Below are 26212 nucleotides of genomic sequence, written 5' to 3' on the forward strand. Positions count from 1 at the left end.
TTTTTGTAAATGTGTAGGGGTACTATGTACCCCATACTCATTCACATGGGGGGGAGGGATCTGGGGGCCCCCTTGTTAAAGGGGGCTTCTAGATTCTGATAAGCCCCCTGCCCGCAGACCCCCACAACCACCGGCCAGGGATGCGGGGAAGAGGCCCTTGTCCCCATCAACATGGGGAAAAGGTTCTTTGGGGGGGAGCCCCCTTAGCTCCAAAGCAGCCCCCCATGTTGAGGGCATGTGGCCTGCTATGGTTCAGGGGGGGCGCTTGTCCCCCCCCCCTTTCCTGACCTGCCAGGCTGAATGCTCGGATAAGGGTCTGGTATGGATTTTGGGGGGGGAGCCCCACGCCATTTTTTTGTTTAAATTTTGGTGCGGGAGTTCCCTTCAAAATCCATACCAGACCTGAAGGGCTTGGAATGGATGGGAGGGGGGACCCCATGCCGTTTTTTTTATTTATTATGGTGCTGGTTTTTAAATGTAATTACTGCTTTGTTTTCTTCTTCACTATAGCTCAGAAATTCAGCTGTCACTTTCTCCCCAGCTAAAAGAAAGAAAGTTTCCTTTTAGTTTCTTAAAAGAAACTAAGTTTCTGTTAACTCCGGGGAAAGTGACAGCTAACTCTGTGAGCTATAGTGAAGAAAAAAAAAGCCGGTAATTGCATTTAAAAATCGGCACTGACATACACTGCGTATTGCGAAAAAAATTAGTAAAAAATGTGTACACCGAGGCATTGTTATTCATAAGATTTTCATTTGTAAACTGAAAATTACATTAACCGAGGCGTTTGTAAACCGCGGTGCTCCTGTATATGGTATCGCTGCGATCGTCAAGAGTTGGAAAATTTATTTTGGGTTGTTCTCTGGTGGCAGCTAAATTTAAAAAAAAACTTTTTTTTACTATTTTGGGCCAGTTTTCCTTTCATAATAAAAATAAATCAGGAGATATCCATTACCATTTACCACCAAATGAAGGCCCAATTTGTCCTGAAAAAAACGCGGTATAATTCACCTGATGTACAGGAATTGTGATGATACGGACGGTTTTACTAACACGGGTCAAAGTTGCAAAATTGTGCTTAGGCATTTAGATTTGTTTTACCCTCAGGTGTGCAGGGGTTAAACTGCTAACGGCTATCCTAGGCACAACCCTGATAATCTGAGACCTGTCAAGGAGCCTAATCATAAATAATCGGGGATTTTTCCTCAGAGAATAGGTACAGGTACTCACGGCTCGTCTCCACCCTCTACCCACCTCCGAGCACTGTCCTTCAGTTCCACCCCCTACCCACCCTGCACTACCGCTCCTGTTAGACAACACAGAACCAAGTATCATTTGGTGATGCTAAGCAATTTTTATGGAATTTGTTAATGATAACATGTTAATGATGATAACATGAAAGTCAGTTAGATAGATCCCCTGCAGCTGGCAGCAATAGATCCCCCCAGCAACAATAGACCATTTCAGCAACAATAGACTCCTGCAGCAACAATAGTGTCAAGGTCCTACCTTTTTACCAGAGATTATGTTACTCCATGTGCTGGCATCCATGTTGGATTTCTGCAGAGCATGGTGGGAATCTTTTATGCCTTCAGGTCTCTGAGGTCCATCCCCCAGAGGGGCCTTCAGGTCTCTGAGTGTCCCCCCCCCCTCCCTCCCTGTAGTCTTTTGGGACACGTGACAGATCCCAGAAGACTACAGGACCATTCATGAAGCACAGTGCTACTCGCGCATGTGCAGTGGGTACCCGGCTGTGAAGCCGCAAGCTGTCACAGCCGGGTGCCCACACTAAAGATTCCGGCCTCCTGGAATACAGGACAGCCAGTGAAACGGGCTGCGGGGGACACACTGTGGGACCAAGGGACAGGTAAGTGGCTGTTTTTTAACCACCGCCCGCCATATAGTAATATGACGGGCGTAAGGTCGTTTTTTCATTTTGGGAGGATGTCATATGACGTCCTCCCATTCTCACCGTGCATGCGTGGCTCAGGGAGCACGCAGCGCGGCGATCGGCGGTGCGCCGTGTCCCTCAGACACAGCGGATCACCGATCCACAGAAAGAGCCGAAGATGTCGGTCATGTGATCAGCTGTGTCCAATCACAGCTGATCACATGTAAACAGGGAAATGTCGGTTATCGCCATTTCTCTCCTCACAAGCTGTCACATTGACAGAGGAGAGCCGGTAATCGGCATTCCATGGAGGGGACATCTACACTGATCATCAGGGCACTGATGATCAGTCTGCCCTGATGATCAGTGTAGCCCCAGCAGTGCCACCTGTCAGTGTCCATCAGTGCCAGCTGTCAGTTCTAAACAGTGCCACGTGCCAGTGCCACATCAATGCCACATATCAGTGCCAATCTGAGCTGCCGTTCAGTGTCACCCATCAGTGCCAGTCAGTGCCACCTATCAATGCCAATCAGTGCTGCTAATCAGTGCCACCTATCAGTGCCAGTCAGTGCCGCCTATTAGTGCCAGTCAGTGATGCCTGTCAATGCCCATCAGTGCCACCTACCAGTGCCTCCTCATCAGTGACCATCAGTGCCGCCTATCAGTGCCCATCACTGCAGCCTCATTAGTGCACATCAGTGAAGGAGAAAAATCACTTATTTAGAAAATTTTATAACAAGAACTAAGAAAAAAAAAAAAAATTTCAAAATTTTCAGTGGTTTTTGGTTTGTTTAAGAAAAAATAAAAAAAACCTGAGGTGATTAAATACCACCAAAATAAAGCTCTATCTGTCACAAAAAATGATAAAAATTTGATATGGGTACAGTGTTGCATGACCGCGCAATTGCCATTCAAAGTGTGACAGTGCTGAAAGCTGGAAATTGGCCTGGGCAGGAAGGGGGGGAAGTGCCCGGTAGGCTAGGGGTTAAAAGTCAGCAGCTGCTGACTTTTATTTTTTGACAGGGTGAGCGGAACTCCGCTTTAAGGTCTCCAGCTGGAATCAAAAGAGATTCACTTAAAGGGGACCAAGTGCTCCTCACAGAGACTGTGTAACCGATCCGTCAAGAGACCGCAGCCAGTCCGGGGGAGTAGAGTCCAGGATCCATCCTATTTTAGGAATAGTAGGTTTGTCCTCCAAGCCGTCACTTCTAGTCAAATTAGGCATTCCATGAACCCCTAGACCCTACCCAAGATGTTTACCCCAAATAAAACCACAAAATCGAACCCCTGGGCTGGTTACTGACACTAAATGGAAGTTGGAAAATGCTTGTTGCCTGGCTGTGCAGCTATAGGTATAGGAAGACCCAAAAACTCAGCGTCTCCTTGGGAGCAGGGGTGGACTGACCATTTGGAAACTCAGGCACTGCCCGAGGGCCCGGAGTCAGTAGGGGGCCCCATGAGATGCCGCTGGTACCTTTTTCATAGGCTTTTTTGAGTGTGGGCAATGACACAGGGGCCCCATGATCCCTTATTGCCCGGGGGCCCCATGAGTTGTCAGTCCACCCCCGCTTGGGAGGTAGTGCTACACCTGGAGCTCACTTTACTGGATATACGAGATTACACGTTCATGTCTCGTGTCACTTCTGCGCTCCTTCAGGCTGGATTGCAACAGAATTTGACTTTTCTGTGATGTGAGTAGGAAATAGAAACTATCAACAGAATAATTACGTAGCTCCGGAGAAGTGATAGTAACGATACAGAAGACGAGTTCGCTCTCAGAGGAAGGTGAGAACACAATTTGCTTTCTAACTAAAGTTTAAAATGTATATAAAGCCAATTTTTTTTTTTTCGGGGGCAGAGAAGAGTTGAAGGTTTTTACTGATTGTAGGTCACTCAGGAGATCCGCCTCTCTCTTTGTCTCGGGGGCTATTGTTGGTGAGATACAAAATGTCTCCAGAACAAGAGGCAAGGGGAAATCTTCCAATGGGTAAATGTTCTGGTGACAACGGTCTTAGAAAGAATACCCCATGGGAAAGAACTTCTGTGGGGGGGTTCCTCAAACAGAATATGAAGGGATACAGATAGAAGCAGACTTAGTGGGCCCCATGAGTCAGTAGTGGGCCCCATGAGATGCCCCTGGTACCTTTTTCATAGGTTTTTTTGAGTTTGGGCGAGGACACAGGGGCCCCATGATCCCCTATTGCCCGGGGCCCCATGAGTTGTCAGTCCGCCTCTGCTCCCTACATAATCTTTTTTTATAGCAGCGAAAGGGAAAACTACTTTAGTGACGGCTCCTAGTCTGCTGGGGCTGTTGATATCACATCCAAGATGGCGGCACTCAGTCTTTGCGGCAAAAGCGTAACAAAAACGACTATGCGTTTCTGATGTGTTTTTGCGGCGGATCAGTATGAAAGAAGCTTTAATGAACTCCCCTTCCTCTGTAGCATCGGCACAGTGCCACCCGCAGGAAAGAAGAAAACCTGCACCTGCCTACAGGTGGATGACTGTCGATTATTATTGTATAAGATTTATACCGCGCCAACAGTTTGCGCAGCACTTTACAATATAAGGGGGGCGGTACAATTACAATACATGTCAGTACAGAAGGAATAGGAGGGCCCGGCTCATGGAGCTTACAATCTAAAGAAAGGGGGAGGTAATACAAAAGGTGATAGCTGCGGGGGATGATCTGGTGGAGGCGACCCAAGTACAGTTCTTAGGTGGAGGAGGGGTCGGCTTCCCTGAATGAGTTTTCAAAGATCGCCTAAAGGCAGACAGGGTGGGGGCTGACCGGACATACTGTGGTAGGGTGTTCCGGAGGATGGAAGAGGCTCTGGAGAAGTCCTGGAGGCGAGCGTAAGAGGAGGTGATGAGGGAGCTAGAGAGGAGGATATCTTGGGAGGAGCGGAGCGAGCGATTTGGTTGATATCTGTGGATGAGGAATGACTCAATGTACCACTTTATGCTCTATTTTTCAGCAGTGTAGGATTTTTCGGACTGACCCCACATAGAAGAAAAATATATTTGAAATATATTTTAAAAATATTCTTCCCAAATATATTGACATATATTTGAAATACTACAATTTTGGAAGTATTCAATACTCCCCCCATCCTCTCCATCACGACCAACAACACCACCATCAGTCCCACCCTGCAAGCCAAAGTCCTAGGTGTCACTCTAGACTCAGACCTGTCCTTCCAACCCCATGTCCAATCGCTGGCAAACTCATGCAGGCTCCACCTCCGCAACATCTCCAAAATACATTCGTTCCTAACCCCAGACACTACTAAACAACTCGTTCACTCCCTTATTATCTCACGCCTGGACTACTACAACTCCCTCCTCACCGGCCTACCTCATCACAGGCCATCCCTGCTTCAGTCTATCCTGAGCTCAGCGGCCAGACTCATCCACCTTACCAACCGCTCCGCATCTGCCACCCCCCTCTGTCATTCCCTCCACTGGCTCCACCCCCCTCTGTCATTCCCTCCACTGGCCTCCACCCCCCTCTGTCATTCCCTCCACTGGCTCCACCCCCTCTGTCATTCCCTCCACTGGCCTCCACCCCCCTCTGTCATTCCCTCCACTGGCCTCCACCCCCCTCTGTCATTCCCTCCACTGGCCTCCACCCCCCTCTGTCATTCCCTCCACTGGCCTCCACCCCCCTCTGTCATTCCCTCCACTGGCTTCCACCCCCCTCTGTCATTCCCTCCACTGGCCCCACCCCCCCTCTGTCATTCCCTCCACTGGCCCCACCCCCCTCTGTCATTCCCTGCACTGGCTCCCGATTGCCCAACGCATTAAGTTCAAACTACTAACACTGACATACAAAGCCATTCATAACGCTGCCCCAAACTACCTCACCGACCTGATACCCAAATACCACCCAAACCGTAATCTTTGCTCCTCACAAGACCTCCTACTTTCTAGCTCCCTGGTCTCCACCTCCCACGCCCAACTGCAGGACTTCTCCAGGACTTCCCCCATCCTCTGGAACTCACTACCCCAATCCATAAGACTGTCACCTACCCTCCTCACCTTTAGGCGCACCCTGAAAACCCACCTCTTCAGAGAAGCCTACCCCACCCTCACCTAACAGCCAATCTCCTCCACTCCTCCCACCACTCCATCCCCCACAGCCACTTCCTCTTGTACCACTGCTCTGTTTTTATTTAGAAGGTGTGATTATATATATATATTTGGCATAGTTTCTTCTAATTTTTTCACAATATTTTGTATGTATTTGACTGGTACCATCACATTAAGAAAATGTTATTTTTCTTTATTTATACTGTTTCCTGTGAAAAGACGTGATACAATGTAACAACATCATTGCTGACAAAGACACGCACCTATTATTATTATTATTATACAGGATTTATGGCGCCAACGGTTTGCTCAGCGCTGTACAATATAGTGGGAGACAATACAGCAACAATACAGTTCAATATAAGAGGGATTTGAGGGCCCTGATCCTGGGAGCTTACAATCTAGGAGGGCGGGGTGAATGGTACAGTAGGTAGTAACTGTGGGGGATGGAGTGGTAGGAAGAGTAGAGGATTCCAGAATTAGCAGAGGGCAGGATAGGCTTCCCTGAAGAGACGGGTTTTCAGTGATCGCCTAAAGGCAAGTAGAGTAGGTGAAAGTCTGATAGATTGAGGTAGGGAGTACCAGAGGATGGGTGACGCCCTGGAGAAATCTTGGAGACGAGCATGGGAGGAGGAGATAAGGGAGCTAGAGAGTAAGAGGTCTGCGAGGAGCGGAGTGTACGGTTTGGGTGATATTTAGAGATAAGATTGGTTATGAAAATTGTGGCAGTGTTGTGGGCGGCTTTATATGTCATAGTTAGTGTTTTGAATTTTATCTGTTGGGCAACTGGGAGCCAGTGGAGGGATTTGGCAGAGAGGGGTGGAGGACACTGAGTGGAGGCCAGTGGAGGGATTGGCAGAGAGGGGTGGAGGACACTGAGTGGAGGCCAGTGGAGGGATTGGCAGAGAGGGGTGGAGGACACTGAGTGGAGGCCAGTGGAGGGATTGGCAGAGAGGGGTGGAGGACACTGAGTGGAGGCCAGTGGAGGGATTGGCAGAGAGGGGTGGAGGACACTGAGTGGAGGCCAGTGGAGGGATTGGCAGAGAGGGATGGAGGACACTGAGTGGAGGCCAATGGAGGGATTGGCAGAAAGGGATGGAGGACACTGAGTGGAGGCCAGTGGAGGGATTGGCAGAGAGGGATGGAGGACACTGAGTGGAGGCCAATGGAGGGATTGGCAGAGAGGGGTGGAGGACACTGAGTGAGGCCAGTGGAGGGATTGGCAGAGAGGGATGGAGGACACTGAGTGGAGGCCAGTGGAGGGATTGGCAGAGAGGGATGGAGGACACTGAGTGGAGGCCAGTGGAGGGATTGGCAGAGAGGGATGGAGGACACTGAGTGGAAGCCAGTGGAGGGATTGGCAGAGAGGGGTGGAGGACACTGATTGGAAGCCAGTGGAGGGATTGGCAGAGAGGGGTGGCAGATACGGAACGGTTAGTAAGGTGGATGAGTCTGGCAGCAGCATTCATGATGGACTGTAGTGGGGAGAGCCTGCGATGAGGTCGGCCAATGAGGAGGGAGTTACAATAGTCAAGGCGAGATATAATAAGGGAGTGAAGAAGTTGCTTAGTGGTTTCCGGGGTTAGGAACGGTCGGGTGGATCTATGTTGTACACTTTCCCTCACAGGAACAGATAAGACAAGGTCTACGCAATGAAGTCCTTTAACAAATGGCTGGTAAGGCAAGGTTAGAATTTCCATCAACATCTTCTATTGGGTTTGTGATAATATGTCCTGTGGAGGCAAACGTGACCTGTAATCAGGGGCATCCCTAGGGTTGGTGTCACGCAGTGCGGTAACACTTGGTGACACCCCCTCCGACGATCCCCGCAGAATGGATCGGATCTGCGGATTGACCATAATGGATCGATCCATTATGCTCAATCCGCAGATCTGATCCATCCTGCGGGGATTGTCGGCTTTCTTTACAACTTACCTTTTCTTGGAGCGGGTCCAAGCAACTGCGCATGTCCCGGTTTCAGGCATGATCAATCAATGACAGAACTACTGTATCCGACCGTGTACCTTTGGTGAAGTAACCCCTTTCATGCCAATTTGCTTCAGGGGGGACATATCGACATGGGAGACACATCTTGCCGCTACAACGGCCTCCCCCAGGTCACTGACCCCCCCACATGTCACTGTCCTCCCCATGTCATCCCCCCCATGTCACTGTCCTCCCCACATGTATCTGTACTCCCCATGTCACTCCCCCCCCCCCATGTCACTGTCCTCCCCACATGTGTCTGTACTCCCCATGTCACTCCCCCCCCCCATGTCACTGTCCTCCCCACATGTATCTGTACTCCCCATGTCACTCCCCCCCCCCCCATGTCACTGTCCTCCCCACATGTGTCTGTACTCCCCATGTCACTCCCCCCCCTATGTCACTGTCCTCCCCACATGTGTCTGTACTCCCCATGTCACTCCCCCCCCCCATGTCACTGTCCTCCCCACATGTGTCTGTACTCCCCATGTCACCCCCCCCCATGTCACTGTCCTCCCATCATGTGTCTATGCTCCACATGTCACTCCCCCCCCATGTCACTGTCCTCCCATCATGTGTCTGTGCTCCACATGTCACTCCCCCCCCCATGTCACTGTCCTCCCATAATGTGTCTGTGCTCCACATGTCACTCCCCCCCCCCATGTCACTGTCCTCCCCACATGTATCTGTACTACCCATGTCTTCCCCCCTCCCATGTCACTGTCCTCCCCACGTGTCTATACTCCCCATGTCACTCCCCACCATGTCACTGTCCTCCCCACGTGTCTGTACTCCCCATGTCACTCCCCACCATGTCACTGTCCTCCCCACGTGTCTGTACTCCCCATGTCACTCCCCCCCCCCCCCCATGTCACTGTCCTCCCATCATGTGTCTGTGCTCCCCATGTCACTCCCCCCCCCCCATGTCACTGTCCTCCCCATATGTATTTGTACTACCCATGTCACTCCCCCCCCCATGTCACTGTCCTCCCCACGTGTCTGTACTCCCCATGTCACTGTCCTCCCCACGTGTCTGTACTCCCCATGTCACTCCCCCCCCATGTCACTGTCCTCCCCACGTGTCTGTAATCCCCATGTCACTCCCCCCCATGTCACTCCCCCCCCATGTCACTGTCCTCCCCACGTGTTTGTACTCCCCATGTCACCCACCCCCATGTCACTGTCCTCCCCACGTGTCTGTAATCCCCATGTCACTCCCCCCCATGTCACTACCCCCCCATGTCACTGTCCTTTCCACGTGTTTGTACTCCCCATGTCATCCCCCCCATGTCACTGTCCTCCCCACGTGTCTGTACTCCTCATGTCACCCCCCCCCCATGTCACTATCCTCCCCACATGTGTCTGTACTCCCCATGTCACTCCCCCCCATGTCACTATCCTCCCCACGTGTCTGTACTCCCCATGTTACTCCCCCCCCATGTCACTATCCTCCCCACATGTATCTGTACTCTCCATGTCACTCCCCCCCCATGTCACTGTCCTCCCCACATGTGTCTGTACTCCCCATGTCACTCCCCCCCCCATGTCACTGTCCTCCCCACATGTGTCTGTACTCTCCTTGTCACTCCCCCCCCCATGTCACTGACCTCCCCAAATGTGTCTGTGCTCCCCATGTCACTCCCCCCCCCATGTCACTGTCCTCCCCACGTGTCTGTACTCCCCATGTCACTGTCCTCCCCACGTGTGTGTACTCCTCATGTCACTGTCCTCCCCACATGTGTCTGTACTCCCCATGTCACTCCCCCCCCCATGTCACTGTCCTCCCCACGTGTCTGTACTCCCCATGTCACTCCCCCCCATGTCACTGTCCTCCCCACGTGTCTGTACTCCCCATGTCACTCCCCCCCATGTCACTCCCCCCCATGTCACTGTCCTCCACACATGTGTCTGTACTCCCCATGTCACTCCCCCCCCATGTCACTGTCCTCCCCACGTGTTTGTACTCCCCATGTCACTCCCCCCCCCCCATGTCACTGTCCTCCCCAAATGTATCTGTACTCCCCATGTCACTCCCCCCCATGTCACTGTCCTCCCAAAACGTGCCTGTACTCCTCATGTCACTCCCCCCCCCCCCATGTCACTATCCTCCCCACATGCATCTGTACTCCCCATGTCACTCCCCCCCCCCATGTCACTGTCCTCCCCAAATGTATCTGTACTCCCCATGTCACTCCCCCCCATGTCACTGTCCACCCCACATGTGTCTGTACTCTCCATGTCACTCCCCCCCATGTCACTGTCCTCCCCAAATGTGTCTGTACTCCCCATGTCACTCCCCCCCCATGTCACTGTCCTCCCCAGGTCTCTGTACTCCCCATGTCAATCCCCCCCCATGTCACTCCCCCCCATGTCACTGTCCTCCCCACATGTGTCTGTACTCCCAATGTTACCCCCCACCCCCTATGTCACTGTCCTCCCCACATGTGTCTGTACGCCCCATGTCACTCCCCCCCCATGTCACTGTCCTCCCCGCATGTGTCTGTACTCCCCATGTCACCCCCCCCCCCGTGTCACTGTCCTCCCCACATGCAGGGGCGGACTGACCATTTGGAAATTCAGGCACTGCCTGAGGGACCAGGGTCAGTAGGGGGCCCCATGAGATGCCCCTGGTACCTTTTGCATAGGCTTTTTTGAGTTTGGGCAAGGACACAGGGGCCCCATGCTCCCCTATTGCCCGGGGGCCCCATGAGTTGTCAGTCTGCCCCTGTTCAAAACAAATTGACTATGAGAACTAGATAGTGATGTCATATTGGACCATCAACACAGCAGACTATTAGGCTCAGTTCACACTCCCTCGACTTGGGATCTGAATTGTGAGACCCCAAGTCACATGATATGTGAAATCCCATGTTAGTCAATGAGAGCTGTCCTAATTACCTCCTACTGAAGTCGCTCCGACTTTAGAAAAGGTTCCCGTACTACTTCAAGGCGACGTCCATCTGACTTGTGCCCATAGACTTTAATGGAAGTCGCCTCCAAGTCGGATCTTCATCTATATTGATGTGATTTGGATCTGAAATTAGAGGACGATTACCCAGACATTTCCTGAAAGTCACTTCAAAGTGGCTTCAAAGTCGCATCAAAGTAGTACTCAAGTGCCAGGAAGTCGCTTGGCAAAGTAGTACCGTAAGTCGAGCAACTTTCAGGTCGCAGTAGTGTGAACCAAGACTCAACCTTTGGTCGAGTGTCTCAGCTTCCAGTGGATTTTTGCCATTTGGGAGATTGTGCTTTCTTCGTTATTACCCGTCTTTGTGAGTAATATTATATTTTTAGTGTGTGTTCTCTCTTCTATTTTGGAAGGGAGGATTAGACCCACACAAAGGTGAAACATGTTAGAGTAGGGTGGTCCTGGATGGGGCTGAAGTGCGCTTTATTTTGGTTCCATAAAGTTGGGTGCAAAGACCTGACCTCATCGGAGTGTGGCTGTTTGTTTTCCGTGAACTTTTTATTGACTTAAGGTGCTGGAGAAACTCGGTTTGCCATTGAAAGTTATTATTGCCTTAAAATTGTGCAAAAGAATGATTAGGTGCAAGTCGTGTCAGGAAACAGATGGGAGGTTGTGGTTTTTGAGCAATGTTGAGCAGCTCTTCCCCTTTTCCCTGTATTTTGTACCCCTGGTGGAGTGAGCGAGCGGATTCACTATAGGGATAGTGCATGGATCACCTTCCACATTGTTATTTCATTTTTATTTACTTTTCCTTGTTCCTATTGGCTGTACGACAGCGAAACGTCCATGATACGCCAACGGAACAGCAATTGAAATCTCTGCTCAGGACAAGTGAAACTATCTGTACATCAGAGGAGAGGCTTCCCTCATCACAATGGAGGTAAGTACAGAAAATAGCAGTTGATCCCACTAGAAATGTTGCGTCCTTGTCAATTCCTGCACACTGAACTGATAGAGTAAATCATGTTATCGTCCTTCACAATTGACTTTTGTGAATTTGTGTTCCTAGGCAGATTACATTTTCATGTACACCGCCCTAGATGACGACTACAGTACATGTAATCCTGAAAATAAGAAAAGAAAAGGGGCGCACAGGCCTTGCGTATTACCTCAATAAATACTTTAATTGTAAAAATAGTAGGTGTATACTCACAAACGACAAATGTAAATAGGTATATCATGACCAACAATGGTCCATGGTCTGGAAAGGTGCACGAGTCCCACAAGAGCATCCATTCATCTGAGGACATGGGTTGCTGCCCCCCTTCTAGTGATAGACAGTCAGCTGTGTGTGCTGAGGAGATACCAGCTAGTATCCTGAAGAGCTCAGTCCATCTAGTTCTGTGTGAATGGACTCTGGACCTGCCCCAGTAACACTCAAGCTTCAGTTTGGTTCTCGAGCCTTCAGCACATGACTAATGCAAGGCCCAAAATTCCTTTACTACCATACAAGCACCCAAGGGCGTATTTACCAGGAGGCAAACAAGGTGTTTGCCTGGGGCGGTGTTATACTGGCATATCTCTCTCACTCTGTCTCCCCCCCCCCACCCAAACATAGGGGGGGGGCCATTTTGCTCTCGTCTAGGGCGGCACACAACCAAAATACACAGAGGTGTATCTAGTTTTTGTGCTGCCCTAGACAACACAAAAATTGGCTCCCCCCCCCTCACAGAGAGACCCTGACACCAACCAGCACCTCCCTTCCCCATGAAGAAAGTCTGACATTGGCCAACAACACCCCAGCCCCCCACCCACCCAAGAGAGCCTACCACTACCACTGCCCCCCATACACTGGCAACCCCCCACCCCGGGAAGAGATAAGACACTCACCTTCACAGCTCCAGACATCCCCGGGAACAAGAGTCAGGCTCTGTATACACCATCAAGCAGCCCGCAGCCTCTCTCAGATCCCACCTGGTCCCCATGCTGAGTGTGTCCCTTCTTCCATCCCTTCTTTTGGGGGGGCGACACTGCCCACCTGAAAAATGCTGCTGCCCCCTGAAAAATGCCACTCTAGGCAAATGCCTTCTTTGCCTTGTGGTAAATACACCCCTGAAAATACACCACCGCAAGCACCGTCGCAGCAGGGGAACCCCCAGAGAAAAGTAGCTCAAGCTGGCTACATCCTAGCACCCAACGCACTCAATTTTAATTAAGGAGTCAACGTCATAGAGCAGGGTCCCTGCACATAAAGGAATAAGAGTAGATACTGAGATTTAGACCTAACATATAAAACAAGAGAGGTGGTACTGTGCAGCATCAAACATACAGAATAAGAACAGATACTGAGAATTAATCGAACATACATGACAGGACAATAGCCATCTTGCTGTGTTGATACATACGGAATAAGAAAGATACAATGATTTATGTCCCAGCAGGAAAACAATGGCGTGTTAATTTTGTGGCGTGTTAATTTTGTGGCGTGTTAATTTTGTGGCGTGTTAATTTTGTTTCTTTCTCATTGTTTTTGTAATCGGCAGAGTTCAGAACTTTCCAGCCCATATATGATAAAGAAACTAATCATACTGAGACATCTGCAAAATCTGGATGAGGAGAGAATGACAACATTTAAGAAGGCTCTTTGTCAGATAAAGCCGCCCCGTGAAGCTAAACCCATTAAGATGGAAAATCTCAAAGCTAAATCCATAGAGAAAATCATTGAGTTCATCTTCAGCTGGTGCACCGAAAGACGTGGAGTGTCAACCATCACAACGGTTCTTAAAGAAATCAGTGAGAATCAGATAAGGGTGTCAATAGACAGAGATATCAGGAATGGTGGGTACAACATAATCCCAAAGAATATATTCTTTATAAGGGTGACCACAAATGTCACCACCCTGTCTCTGATTTAACTGTTGGGTGCAACTCTTGAGCAAGGATAGAGACCATTGGCCTTGTATAGGAGAAACAAGAGCTTTCCGAGAGTTAAAATAACTCTTTAAAGTGTTACTTAACCCAAGACCCCGCATTCACTATATCCGCTCTCCCCGGACCCCGCATTCACTATATCCGCTCTCCCCGGACCCCGCATTCACTATATCCGCTATCCCCGGACCCCGCATTCACTATATCCGTTATCCCCGGACCCTGCATTCACTATATCCGCTCTCCCCGGACCCCGCATTCACTATATCCGCTATCCCCGGACCCGCATTCACTATATCCGTTAACCCCGGACCCCGCATTCACTATATCCGCTATCCCCGGACCCGCATTCACTATATCCGTTATCCCCGAACCCCGCATTCACTATATCCGCTCTCCCCGGACCCCGCATTCACTATATCCGCTCTCCCCGGACCCCGCATTCACTATATCCGCTCTCCCCGGACCCCGCATTCACTATATCCGCTCTCCCCGGACCCCGCATTCACTATATCCGCACTCCCCGGACCCGGCATTCACTATATCCTCTCTCCCCGGACCCCGCATTCACTATATCCGCTCTCCCCGGACCCCGCATTCACTATATCCGCTCTCCCCGGACCCCGCATTCACTATATCCTCTCTCCCCGGACCCCGCATTCACTATATCCGCTCTCCCCAGACCCTGCATTCCCTATATCCGCTCTCCCCGGACCCCGCATTCACTATATCCACTTTCTCCGGACCCTGCATTCACTATATCCGCTCTTCCCGGACCCCGCATTCACTATGTATATCCGCTCTCCTCGGACCCTACATTCACTATATCCGCTCTCCAAGGACTCCGCATTCACTATATCCGCTCTCCCCGGACCCCGCATTCACTATATCCACTCTCCCCGGACCCTGCATTCACTATATCCACTCTCTCCGGACCCTGCATTTACTATATCCGCTCTCCCCGGACCCTACATTCACTATATCCGCTCTCCAAGGACTCCGCATTCACTATATCCGCTCTCCCCGGACCCCGCATTCACTATATCCGCCCTCCCCGGACCCCGCATTCACTATATCCGCTCTCCCCGGACCCTGCATTCACTATATCCGCTCTCCCCGGACCCTGCATTCCCTATATCCACTCTCCCCGGACCCCGCATTCACTATGTATATCCACTCTCCCCGGACCCTGCATTCACTATATCCATTCTTCCCGGACCCTGCATTCACTATATCCGCTCTCCCGGGACCCTGCATTCCCTATATCCGCTCTTCCCGGACCCTGCATTCACTATATCCGCTCTCCCCGGACCTTGCATTCACTATATCCGCTGTCCCCAGACCCTGCATTCACTATATCCGCCGTCCCCATGTCCTACATTCACTATATCTGCTCACCCTGGACCCCGCATTCACTATATCCGTTCTTCCCAGACCCCACATTCACTATATCCGCTCTCCCCGGACCCTGCATTCCCTATATCCGCTCTCCCCAGACCCCACATTCACTATATCAGGTCTCCCCGGACCCTGCATTCACTATATCTGCTCTCCCCGGACCCTGCATTCACTATATCCGCTCTCCCTGGACCCCACATTCACTATATCCACTCTCCCCGGACCCTGCATTCACTATATTCGCTCTTCCTGGACCCCGCATTCACTATACCTGGTCTCCCCAAAGCCTGCATTCACTATATCCGCTCTCCCCGTACCCCACATTCACTATATCCACTCTCCCTGGACACTGCATTCACTATATCTGCTCTCCCCACACCCTGCATTCACTATATCCGCTCTCCCCAGACCCTGCATTCACTATATCCGCTCTCCCCGGACCCCGCATTCACTATATACGCTCTCCCCACACCCTGCATTCACTATATCCGCTCTCCCAGGACCCTGCATTCACTATATACGCATTCTCCGGACCCTGCCGGCACTGCCCAAGGGCCCGGGGTCAGTAGGGGGCCCCATGAGATGCCCCTGGTACCTTTTTCATAGGCTTTTTTGGGTGTGGGCAAGGACACAGGGGCCCCATGATCCCCTATTGCCGGGGGGCCACATGAGTTGTCAGTCTGCCCCTGGATAGCTAGTATATTGACCACATGAGTAAAGTCCTTAAAGTCCAAAGGTGGTTGAGGGATAATCCAACAATGCTTCACTCAGCGGCAGCCGATTCGAAAATAGCTAGAAGAGACTCTGTGTGATCCATAAAAAATAGAGAAGCAGCGCCATCTAAGTGCAGTAAAAAAAGGCAAATATTTTATTTACAAAAAATTGGCAAATCACAATAGTAGTAGTCAAATGAGCGCTTGTCAAACTGGTGTCATCTGTTGTGCAACTCCTGGCCGGTCCCAAAGCAAGCAGTTCTCCAATGCACTGTCCTTGGCTGTGCTGGTGGTTCCTAGTATTATAGTGTTGGCACTATAGGGGCGTCTTCACTGACCACCAATATAAAGGGGTCTTTCTTCCATTGATAACCGATGAAAGGTGGGCTTCTCTGCCAACCATCACTATAGGGTGCACATTTCTACTGACCACCAATGTAAGGGGGCCTCCATCACTTACCAAAATGTGAGGGGATATTACCGTTTTCACTGTCTTCTTTTCTTTATTACTGTTTGTTTAATTTTAATTTAACAATTACAGTGTATGGTGGTGTTAGAAATTATCTGCCTTGGGTATCAAAGATGCCAAGTCTACCAAATTCCTTATTCATTTATGTCTCATTATAGCTACAACTTAGTGGTCATGCGAATATTCCATGAGCTGTAGATATACTGATTAACCTCTTGCCGCCCAGCCACTGCATATAAACGGTTGCAGGGCGGCACGGGCGGGCAAAACCACGTTTTAAAACGTGGTTCTGCAAAACAGGTAGGGGGCGCGTGCCCGCCCTACCTGTCCCGCGGGTGTCAGCAGCGGGTCTCCGCCGCCGGGTCACGGCCGGTCATTACCGGCCGTTTCCCCACGATTCGTGGTGATCGCTGACAGAGAGCAGGGCTGCATTGTTTACACACAGCCCTGCTATCTGTCAGTTCCCTGACAGCTCATGACAAGCTGAAGAGGGAGAGAGTTTCTCTCCCGATCAGCCTGTCCCCGTCCAGCACACACCCCGCCCCCTAGTAAAACACTCCCCTCACACAATAAACTCTAAAAATGTTAACCTCTTCCTCCCCTGTGCCATTAGTACAGTGTCAGTGGGGTTTTTTTTCACTGATCACTGCATTGGTGTCACTGGGGATGTCAGTGACCCCAAGTCAGTTCCCCCCCAGTGTCAAAATGTCCGCCGCAGTCCTGCCATATGTCGCTGATCACCGCCATTAGTATAAAAAAAATTAATAATCCCAGGATCTTTCCCGCCATTTGTAAACACTATAACTTTCATGTAAACCAATTAATTTACACGTATTGGGATTTTTTTTAGCAGAGACATGTCGCAGAATGCATTTTGGATGAAATTTGTGACAAAATTTTATTTTTTTATTTTTTTTACTGGACATGTTTTATAGCAAAAAGTCCAAAATATTGTTTTTTTTTCTCAAAATTGTCAGCCTTTTTTTTTATAGCGCAAACAATTAAAAGCGCACAGGCGATCAAATATCACCGAAAGAAAGCTCAATTTGTGGGAAAAAAAGGATGTAAATTTAATTTGGGTGCAGTGTTGCATGACCGCGCAATTGTCAGTTAAAGTAACGCAGTGCCGTAACACAAACCACTTCTGTAACCTCTTCCAGACCACCCTACAGCAGAAATACTGCTACAGGGCGGCATGGGTACGCAAAATCACATATACATATATATATACTGTGTATATATATATATGATTCGCGCTCCTGTGGTTTTCACACCCCTCCCAGATAGTGTCAGATTGCCAGTCAGTACACCAGTCATCACATTTAACCCCTTGATTGCCAGGAGCACGCTCATGTACAATAAACCTCCATTGCTAGTATAGTGTCTGAACGGGTCAATATCTTTGATCAGGTCAGCACTATACCAGTGTTCACATTAGTATAGCGTCCCCAAAAACGCAGTGTTAGCGGGATCAGCCCCGGCACCTGCCAACACCTGCGTTTAGCCCCTACGCTTACCCCCCCTTCTCCCCCAGCAAGTGCAGTGTCAGTAGGTCACTGTCACTTGATATATTGCACACAAAACCGCAGTGTTGGCAGAATCAGGCCTGATCTCTGTTAGCACTTGCCGGTAAATTTTGATGACTCTCATATGCAGCAGAGTGCCAGTACTAGTGCCATGCTACCTTTTGGTGAACTGTCGAGTACCAGCGGTCTAGTACATCCTGGTCTTTCACATACCTCCTTGATTTTTGGAGCTGTTTTTCATGGAATATCTGTATGCGTTGATTGTGGATCAAAGCAGTTTATATGCACAACAATTTATGGCCGCCAACCCAAATTCAAACCTTGCCAGACCATTCGCATGGAAACTCATTACGGTTTTCAAATTTACATTTTGTTGGGCCTAACCCTCAACATGGGCATTACTAAAAGAAATGAATTGCGGTTGTATTGGTCCGCAAACCCGATTCATCGTATCCCGTGTTCTCTGCTGCCATGGCCAGGCATAGATATGAGAGTATAATGTGTTTTATGCATTTCAGCGACAATACAATCTGTCATCCTCGGGGTGACCCTGAATTTGACCGGCTCCACAAAATTCAGCCCCTCACAAATCACCTTAACCTAAAATGTGCAGATGTCTATACTCCCCAGCAACACATCTGCGTTGAGGAGTCCCTTATTAATTTTTCTGGCCGCCTTGCATTCAAACAATTTCTCCCCAGCAAGCGTGCCAGATATGGGGTCAAGATGTAGAAGACCTGTGAGAGGACAACAGGCTATACTTATAAGTTTTGGATTTACGAGGGAAAAGATAATCACGTGGAGCCCCCCGGATGCCCAGACTACATGGGGAGCAGTGGCAAGATAGTTTGGGACTTGGTGTCATCATTTCTCCATATGGGGTACCACTTATACGTGGACAATTTTTATTGAAGCGTGCCACTATTTAGACATTTATTCAATCTTGGAACTGGCACTTGAGGCAAAGTGTGACCTAATGTGTGCCCACCATTAGAAGTGGGTGGATGCAGGGCGGTATATTCTAATGGTGGGCATACCACACACTTTTTCTGGCAGAGATTTCTTCTCATTTTTTCATTCAGTCCACTGGCTGCATACAAAAAAAAAAGAACATAGTATATATAACCAACAAGGACCAGCGATGTACTGGTACATCACTGGATTTGAATGGTTATACCAGGATGATGCCTACAGCTGCAGGCATCATCCTGGAATCGTTTTTTTCAGTCAGCAATCGATTTCATGTAAGTGCAATCCTAGTGGCTAATTAGCTGCAAGATTGCTTTTACAAGCAGTGGGAGATGATGTCCCCCCTCCCCCACTGCCTTCCACGGCCTTCTCTGGCAGTCCTGTGCCATCAGGAGAACCTGAGAATGCAGCCGGTGTTTCTGCCAGCTGACTATAGAGCTGATTGTAGACCAGAATGGTGCCAATCATCTCTATAGTCTAAGAATTCGGAAGCTACAAGCATTTCATCACTTCAGTTTCATAGGATATAAACAGCGCCATTTGTAAATTGGGAAAGCATCTGATCACACCGATTTTGGTTTGATCAGATAATGTAAGGGCAGAGGAGATATCTAGAGTCTGATAGACCCCAGATTTCTCAAAATAGAATATGACAATGCCCATTGAAGTTATAGGGGTTATTTGCATTCCCTGTTATAGCATTAAAAGTGATAAAAAAAAAATGAAAGGTACAATGTAAAAATAATAAAAAAAAAAAAAAAATTGCCCCTCCCATGCGCGCACACCTGTGTGCACAAGCCTTGACCCTGTGCCGTTATGTAAACAGTGGTTGCACCATGCATGTGAGGTATTGCCATGAAAGTCAGATCAAGGGCAGCAATTCTAACACTAGACCTCCTCTGTAAATCTAAAATGGTAGCTTTTAAAGCGCTGCCTATGGATATTAAAAATGTTTGCAGTTTGTCGCCATTGCATGGGGCATGCGCAGTTTTAAAGCTTGTCATGTTTGGTATCTATTTACTCCGCATACCATTATCTGTTATATTTTACCAAACAATTGGCCAATATATTGTGTTTTTGTGCATTAAAAGTAAAAAAAGTGTATTTTTTTTTTAAAATCGCTGCATGAGTACTATGTGCCATAAAAAATTGTAGTACCCACCATTTTATTCACTAGGGTGTCTGCTTTAAAAAAATATATAATGTTTGGGGGTTTAAATTAATTTCCTAGCAAAAACTACTGATTTTTTTCTTGTGAACAAAAAGGCTTGGTCTTCAGGTGGTTAGAAGAGTGAATGATGTGTGGCGTAAACTGCTAATGCTGGGCATAAAACACCCCCACCCCCCAAAACGACCCCTTTTTGGAAAGTAGTCACCCCAAACTATTTGCTGAGAGGAATGTTGAATCAATAAAAGAATTTATTTTTTTACCACAAGTTTTTGGAAAATGACAAAAATAAATATTTTTTTTTTACACAAAATTGTCACTTAAATGATTTACTGCTCACAAATGCCATGGATATATGTGGAATTACTCCCCAAAATACATTCTGCTACTTCTCCCGAGTATGGGGGTACCACATGTGAGAGACGTTTTGGCAGTCTAGCCAAGTACAGGACCCCAAAATCCAATAAGCACCTTCAAGCTTTCAAAGGGCTTTATTTCTTCATTACACGTCCTGACTACCTATCACAGTTTCGGAGGCCCTGAAATGCCAGGATAGCACCTAACCCCCCAAATTACCCCTTTTTGGAAAGTAGACGCCCCAAGGAATTTGATAAAAAGCATGGTGAGTATTTTGCAGATCTCATTTGTTGCCACACGTTTTTGGAAAATGAAGAAAAAAAACCAAAACATATTTTTTCTATTTTTTTCTATTTCAAAACCTTGTGAGAAAAAATGAGATCTGCGAAATACTCACCATGAATCTTTTTAAATTCCTTGGGGTGTCTACTTTCCAGAAAGGGCTCATTTGGGGGAGGGGTGCTATCCTGGCATTTCAGGGCCTTCGAAGCTGTGATAGGAAGTGAGGAAGTGTAATGAGGAAGTTACGCACCTTCAGGCTTTCAAAGTGGTCATTGGATTTCAGGCTCCTGTATGTGGCTAGGCTCCCAAAAAGTCTCACACATGTGGTACCCCCATACTCAGTAGAAGTAGCAGAATGTATTTTGGGGTGTAATTCCACATATATCCATGGCTTGTGCGAGAAATAAATCATTTAAATGACAACTTCGTGTAAAAAAAAAAAAACATTTTTGTCATTTTCAACTCAAGTGGTTAATATTTATGGACCGCAGTCCAGGTGGGACAGGAAATGCCTCTTTACAAGGCTCAAGCCTTTTCTTTTTACGTCCCAGCCTGTTGTCTTTGGAGGTAATTTTAACACCGTGACTAGGCCCAAGGACAGGAAAGGCTCCAATGACAGTCCCCTCCTCCTCTGCTGAGTGGGGTCTCTGTTGACTGGTCACTGAAAGTTCTGGTCAGGGGTCCTGCTGTGTAGAACTACAGAGAGCTGCAGATAGAGGAGACCCCACTCAGCAGAGGAGGAGGGGACTATGGCCTGAGTCTGTAATCCTGACCACCTGGAGGCGCTACATTCACATTCCAAGCTTTGTTTATAAAACAGTTGCCAAAAAGTTTCTGCAGGTGATCTCTGGAAACCATTTGCCGTGAACGTGACGAGAGGCTTCTAGTCATTAGGAGGCATATTAATAAAAGGAGCGGCATAAGAGACATCCGTATCCCTTCAGACGAAGTCCGGAAATGACGAAATGCGTTAGAGAAGGTGACGTCAAGACGCACGTACGCTAACTGAAAGTGTCGCCGTGGCCATTTTGTTGGTTACCTACACATGGTTTGTGCCAGTGTTTGGTAAGCCTTTACAAAGAACCTTTGTCAGAGCTGGAAGTTGGTTACTATAATGTAAGTTACTATTAAATTTTACCTATGCTTTGAGATCTGTCTTAAGACTCTTCTTGTCTTTGTGAGGACCTTGGAAGAAGTATCCATAAAGAAAGAATGGAAGATTCTGGTTCCATAATATCGATATGTGTATAATTACTCACAGAGGGTAATAGTACTTAGCACTATTGGGTGTTGGCCCACGGAGTGTACACAGTGTTGCAGTTGATCACAGAGTGTTCACAGTTTGGGGTTCAGTGTATATATATATGTGTGTATATATATATATATATATATATATATATATATAGTTTTTTGTTCTTCACATTGTTTGTGTGATTTGTGTTTTGCACAATATTGGTTTATTTTGAATATTTAAAGGGTAATGCACTAGAGTATATATTTTTTTTATTTTTTTGAGGTTTCGTTGGATTAATAGGAGTCAATCCTTCTTACTGGATGGAAGTTTGGAATTTTGGACTTTATTGGACACATTTGGGACTTTGTTGAATTGGACACTTTAGGATTTATTTGTCTTAATTATCTATATTTATTTTATAGATAGTATATCATGAAAAGGTTTTAAATACAAAGTGTGTATTGCCAGGTTTTTCAAGGCTCTAGGAAAAAGTAAGCAACTTGGTAAATATATCGCCTACCAACAGTTGCGGAGGAAACTCGACCGCCTCGTCTCTAGCGGTGGAGATTCTGGGGCGATCTCGGAGGTTAAGCTTCTCCTTAAGAAGTATCAATATGATCGGCACGCTTCTTTGGTTCTGGAGAGGGATTATGGGAAGTACCCCTCGCCTGATCCCTTCCAGAATTGCAAACAGAGTGCAGCGATTAAGACGGTCACTGGCTTGAGGGATAGTACGGGGTCTCTGACAAAATCCAGGTCAGGGATTCTGGAGGTCTCTAGGTCTTTTTATGAGGAACTTGTGTAAGAGGCACCTTGAAAGGGCGAGGATGTTGAGCTTTTTGGATTCTACACCGGGTTTGGAAGGTAACATTCCGTCTGCAAGTTTGACAGGGGAAATTACAGCAGAAGAGGTAGCCAAAGCTATTGATAGTCTGGCCATTAAGAAAACTCCTGGGCCAGATGGTTTGACAGCGGAGTTCTTTAAGTCCAGCTTGGCACCTCGCCTTGCAGAGGTTTATAATTGCTGTCTGGATGAGGGGTCACTCCCTCCCTCTATGAGGCGATCTGCTGTAATTCTGCTGTCAAAGGGTAAGGACCCTTCGGCTATTGAGAACTGGCGCCCCATTAGCCTTCTCAATGTCGATAGAAAGATCCTGGCTAAGATCTTGTTCTGGCGCTTGTCGTCAGTGGCAGATGGTTTACTTTCACACCGGCAGCATTGCTCGGTATAGGGCAGGAGCACCTTTACAGCGGTGTTAGCTGTCCGGGAGGCTCTGGAGCGATGTAAGGCTGATGGTTGGGGAAAGTATTTGCTGGCAGTGGACCACGCAAATGCTTTCGATCGAGTCGATCATAAGTACATCTGGCATCTCCTGGACAGGTACAGCCTAGAGGGGAGGTTTATTGGCTGGCTTAAGGCTTTATATAAGGGGGCTGAAAGTTTCATGTTGGTGAATGGCTGGGTTGGGAAGCCCTTTGGGGTTGGCTCTGGGGTGCGCCAGGGGTGTCCGCTGAGCCCCTTGCTCTACATCTTTGCCATCGAACCCTTCGTCAGGAGGTTAGATGGTGGAGCGTTGGGTGGGGTGCCGGTGGGCATTGCTGGTGAGCCGCCTCTGAAGGTTGTTGCTTACCCTGATGACGTTTCTGTCTTAATCTCTGGGACCAAGGTAAGATCTTGTTCTGGCGCTTGTCGTCAGTGGCAGATGGTTTACTTTCACACCGGCAGCATTGCTCGGTATAGGGCAGGAGCACCTTTACAGCGGTGTTAGCTGTCTGGGAGGCCCTGGAGCGATGTAAGGCTGATGGTTGGGGAAAGTATTTGCTGGCAGTGGACCACGCAAATGCTTTCGATCGAGTCGATCATAAGTACATCTGGCATCTCCTGGACAGGTACAGCCTAGAGGGGAGGTTTATTGGCTGGCTTAAGGCTTTATATAAGGGGGCTGAAAGTTTCATGTTGGTGAATGGCTGGGTTGGGAAGCCCTTTGGGGTTGGCTCTGGGGTGCGCCAGGGGTGTCCGCTGAGCCCCTTGCTCTACATCTTTGCCATCGAACCCTTCGTCAGTTAGATGGTGGAGCGTTGGGTGGGGTGCCGGTGGGCATTGCTGGTGAGCCGCCTCTGAAGGTTGTTGCTTACCCTGATGACGTTTCTGTCTTAATCTCTGGGACCAAGGTAAGATCTTGTTCTGGCGCTTGTCGTCAGTGGCAGATGGTTTACTTTCACACCGGCAGCATTGCTCGGTATAGGGCAGGAGCACCTTTACAGCGGTGTTAGCTGTCCGGGAGGCCCTGGAGCGATGTAAGGCTGATGGTTGGGGAAAGTATTTGCTGGCAGTGGACCACGCAAATGCTTTCGATCGAGTCGATCATAAGTACCTCTGGCATCTCCTGGACAGGTACAGCCTAGAGGGGAGGTTTATTGGCTGGCTTAAGGCTTTATATAAGGGGGCTGAAAGTTTCATGTTGGTGAATGGCTGGGTTGGGCAGCCCTTTGGGGTTGGCTCTGGGGTGCGCCAGGGGTGTCCGCTGAGCCCCTTGCTCTACATCTTTGCCATCGAACCCTTCGTCAGGAGGTTAGATGGTGGAGCGTTGGGTGGGGTGCCGGTGGGCATTGCTGGTGAGCCGCCTCTGAAGGTTGTTGCTTACCCTGATGACGTTTCTTTCTTAATCTCTGGGACCAAGGTGGCGCAGGAGGTGGTCTCATTGATAGAACAGTATTCCGAGGCATCAGGCTCCAAGGTCAAGCAGGACAAGTGTGAAGTTTTCTGGATGGGTAGGGAAGGTGAGAGCTTTTCACTTCCGGATGCCTTCCCGGTGCCCCAGCAGAAAGTAAAAATTTTAGGCATCGAATTTGGCCCTGCTGATTATGGCAAGTCAAATTGGGAAGCTAGGCTGTCCATTGCCGAGGTCAAAGTGAGATGTTGGAAGGGGTGGCGGCTCTCCTTAAGGGAAAGGGTTGATTTGATTAAGACTTTCCTGGTCCCCATCTTTTTGTATGTCAGTTTAATTTGTGTCTTGCCAGAGTCTCTCTATACGAGGGTCTACAGTTGTTTCTTCCAGATGTTATGGGGAAATAGGCTGAACCTTGTCAAGCGGGATGTGACCTATTTATCCAGGCGGGAGGGTGGCCTAGGTATGGTCAACCCAATTGTGTTCTTCTCTCTGATGTTTGTTAAACATAATTTTGGTAGCATGTTGGCAGAGAGACCGCCTGCATGGGTAGGCCTGTTCCGGGCCTGGTTTAGAGACTTTCTGGACTATTGGGGCCCAGTGTAAAGCCTGCGTGTTAAGCACGGTGAGCTCCTGGCTTACGTTGCCCAGAGCTTGAAGATACGTAGGCGGTGGCATGTGAGGCGGAGGAAGTCAGATCCCTCCCTAGGAAACTTCTGGGTGAGAGGATTGTGGCTACCGCTTTTCATGCGCCACTGGGCTTGAAAGATTGCCCAAGCCATATTTTGCGGGAGGGTCTACGTTTGATTAATTTGGAGCGGATTCCCTTGAAGTTTAGGGACCAGGCTTAGCTCGCGTTCCATGGCAGGCTCTATGTGAGAGGAAACCTGAAGTACCGTCCTTTGGATGACCGTGGTTGTCCGAGGTCGGAGTGTCGCGGTGAAGTGGAGACTATGGACCACTTTTTGCTTCGCTGTCCTTTCAACATAGAGGTCTATAGAAAGGTGGGTGGGGCTCTGGGTGTTCCTTTCCCACACTGCATGTCTTATGCAGAGTGGGTGTATGGGGCATTCGAAAGTCGCATGGGTTTTGATTTGGACACTCTTTTCATAGTCAGCTTAGCGGTCCGTTATTATACTTGGAACGCACGGTGTCAGGTCTCAATTCGGCAAAAAGTCCTTCCCGTCCAGGTGGTGGTGAGTGACATTCTTGGTGAGGTTGGGAAGATTCGGGCTCTTGAGAAAGACAGATTGCGGCGAAAATCCTGGATGGAGGCGTGGAGGAACATCAGGCTCGTAGCTGCAGTCTGTTGATCTCGGGTGGTGGTCCCTGTCCCTTTTTTTCTCCTCTTTTAACTCCCCTAGATTTTGCAAGTAAGTATGGTTTTTGATGAAAGGCTGCATTCGCTGAAGATCTAGGTTTCTTAGTCTTTGGTGGGTATAGTTTTTGTATAGCTGTACGTTTTCTTGGGTTTAAAGCCTGAGAGTTGTGTGATATTGGGCCATAAAGGCCAGCATTCTTTTTGTATGCTATGATTCCAGGCCATAAAGGCCATTGTCCTGTCATGTGTATTATGAGGTCAGGCTGTAAAGGCCTTTCTCTATAGGTAACCCTTGATGCTAGGC

The 26212-nt window shown here is 48.7% G+C and overlaps 1 protein-coding gene across 1 annotated transcript in view; it reads left to right on the plus strand.

The window, feature by feature from the left end:
- Positions 1–11708: 11708 nt before the first annotated feature.
- LOC149435990 (uncharacterized) overlaps positions 11709–26212 on the plus strand; it is a 73161-nt gene continuing 58657 nt past the window's right edge. Inside the window, exons 1-2 of the mRNA XM_089662197.1 lie at positions 11709–11814; positions 13418–13712. Of these exons, the coding sequence (XP_089518323.1) occupies positions 11809–11814; positions 13418–13712 (301 nt within the window). The 5' untranslated portion in view covers positions 11709–11808. The remainder of the gene's footprint in view (positions 11815–13417; positions 13713–26212) is intronic.

The sequence above is a fragment of the Staurois parvus genome, unplaced genomic scaffold, assembly GCF_062004578.1.
Source record: "Staurois parvus isolate SC_StPar_1 unplaced genomic scaffold, SC_StPar_1.0 ptg001435l, whole genome shotgun sequence".
Taxonomy (NCBI): Eukaryota; Metazoa; Chordata; class Amphibia; order Anura; family Ranidae; genus Staurois; species Staurois parvus.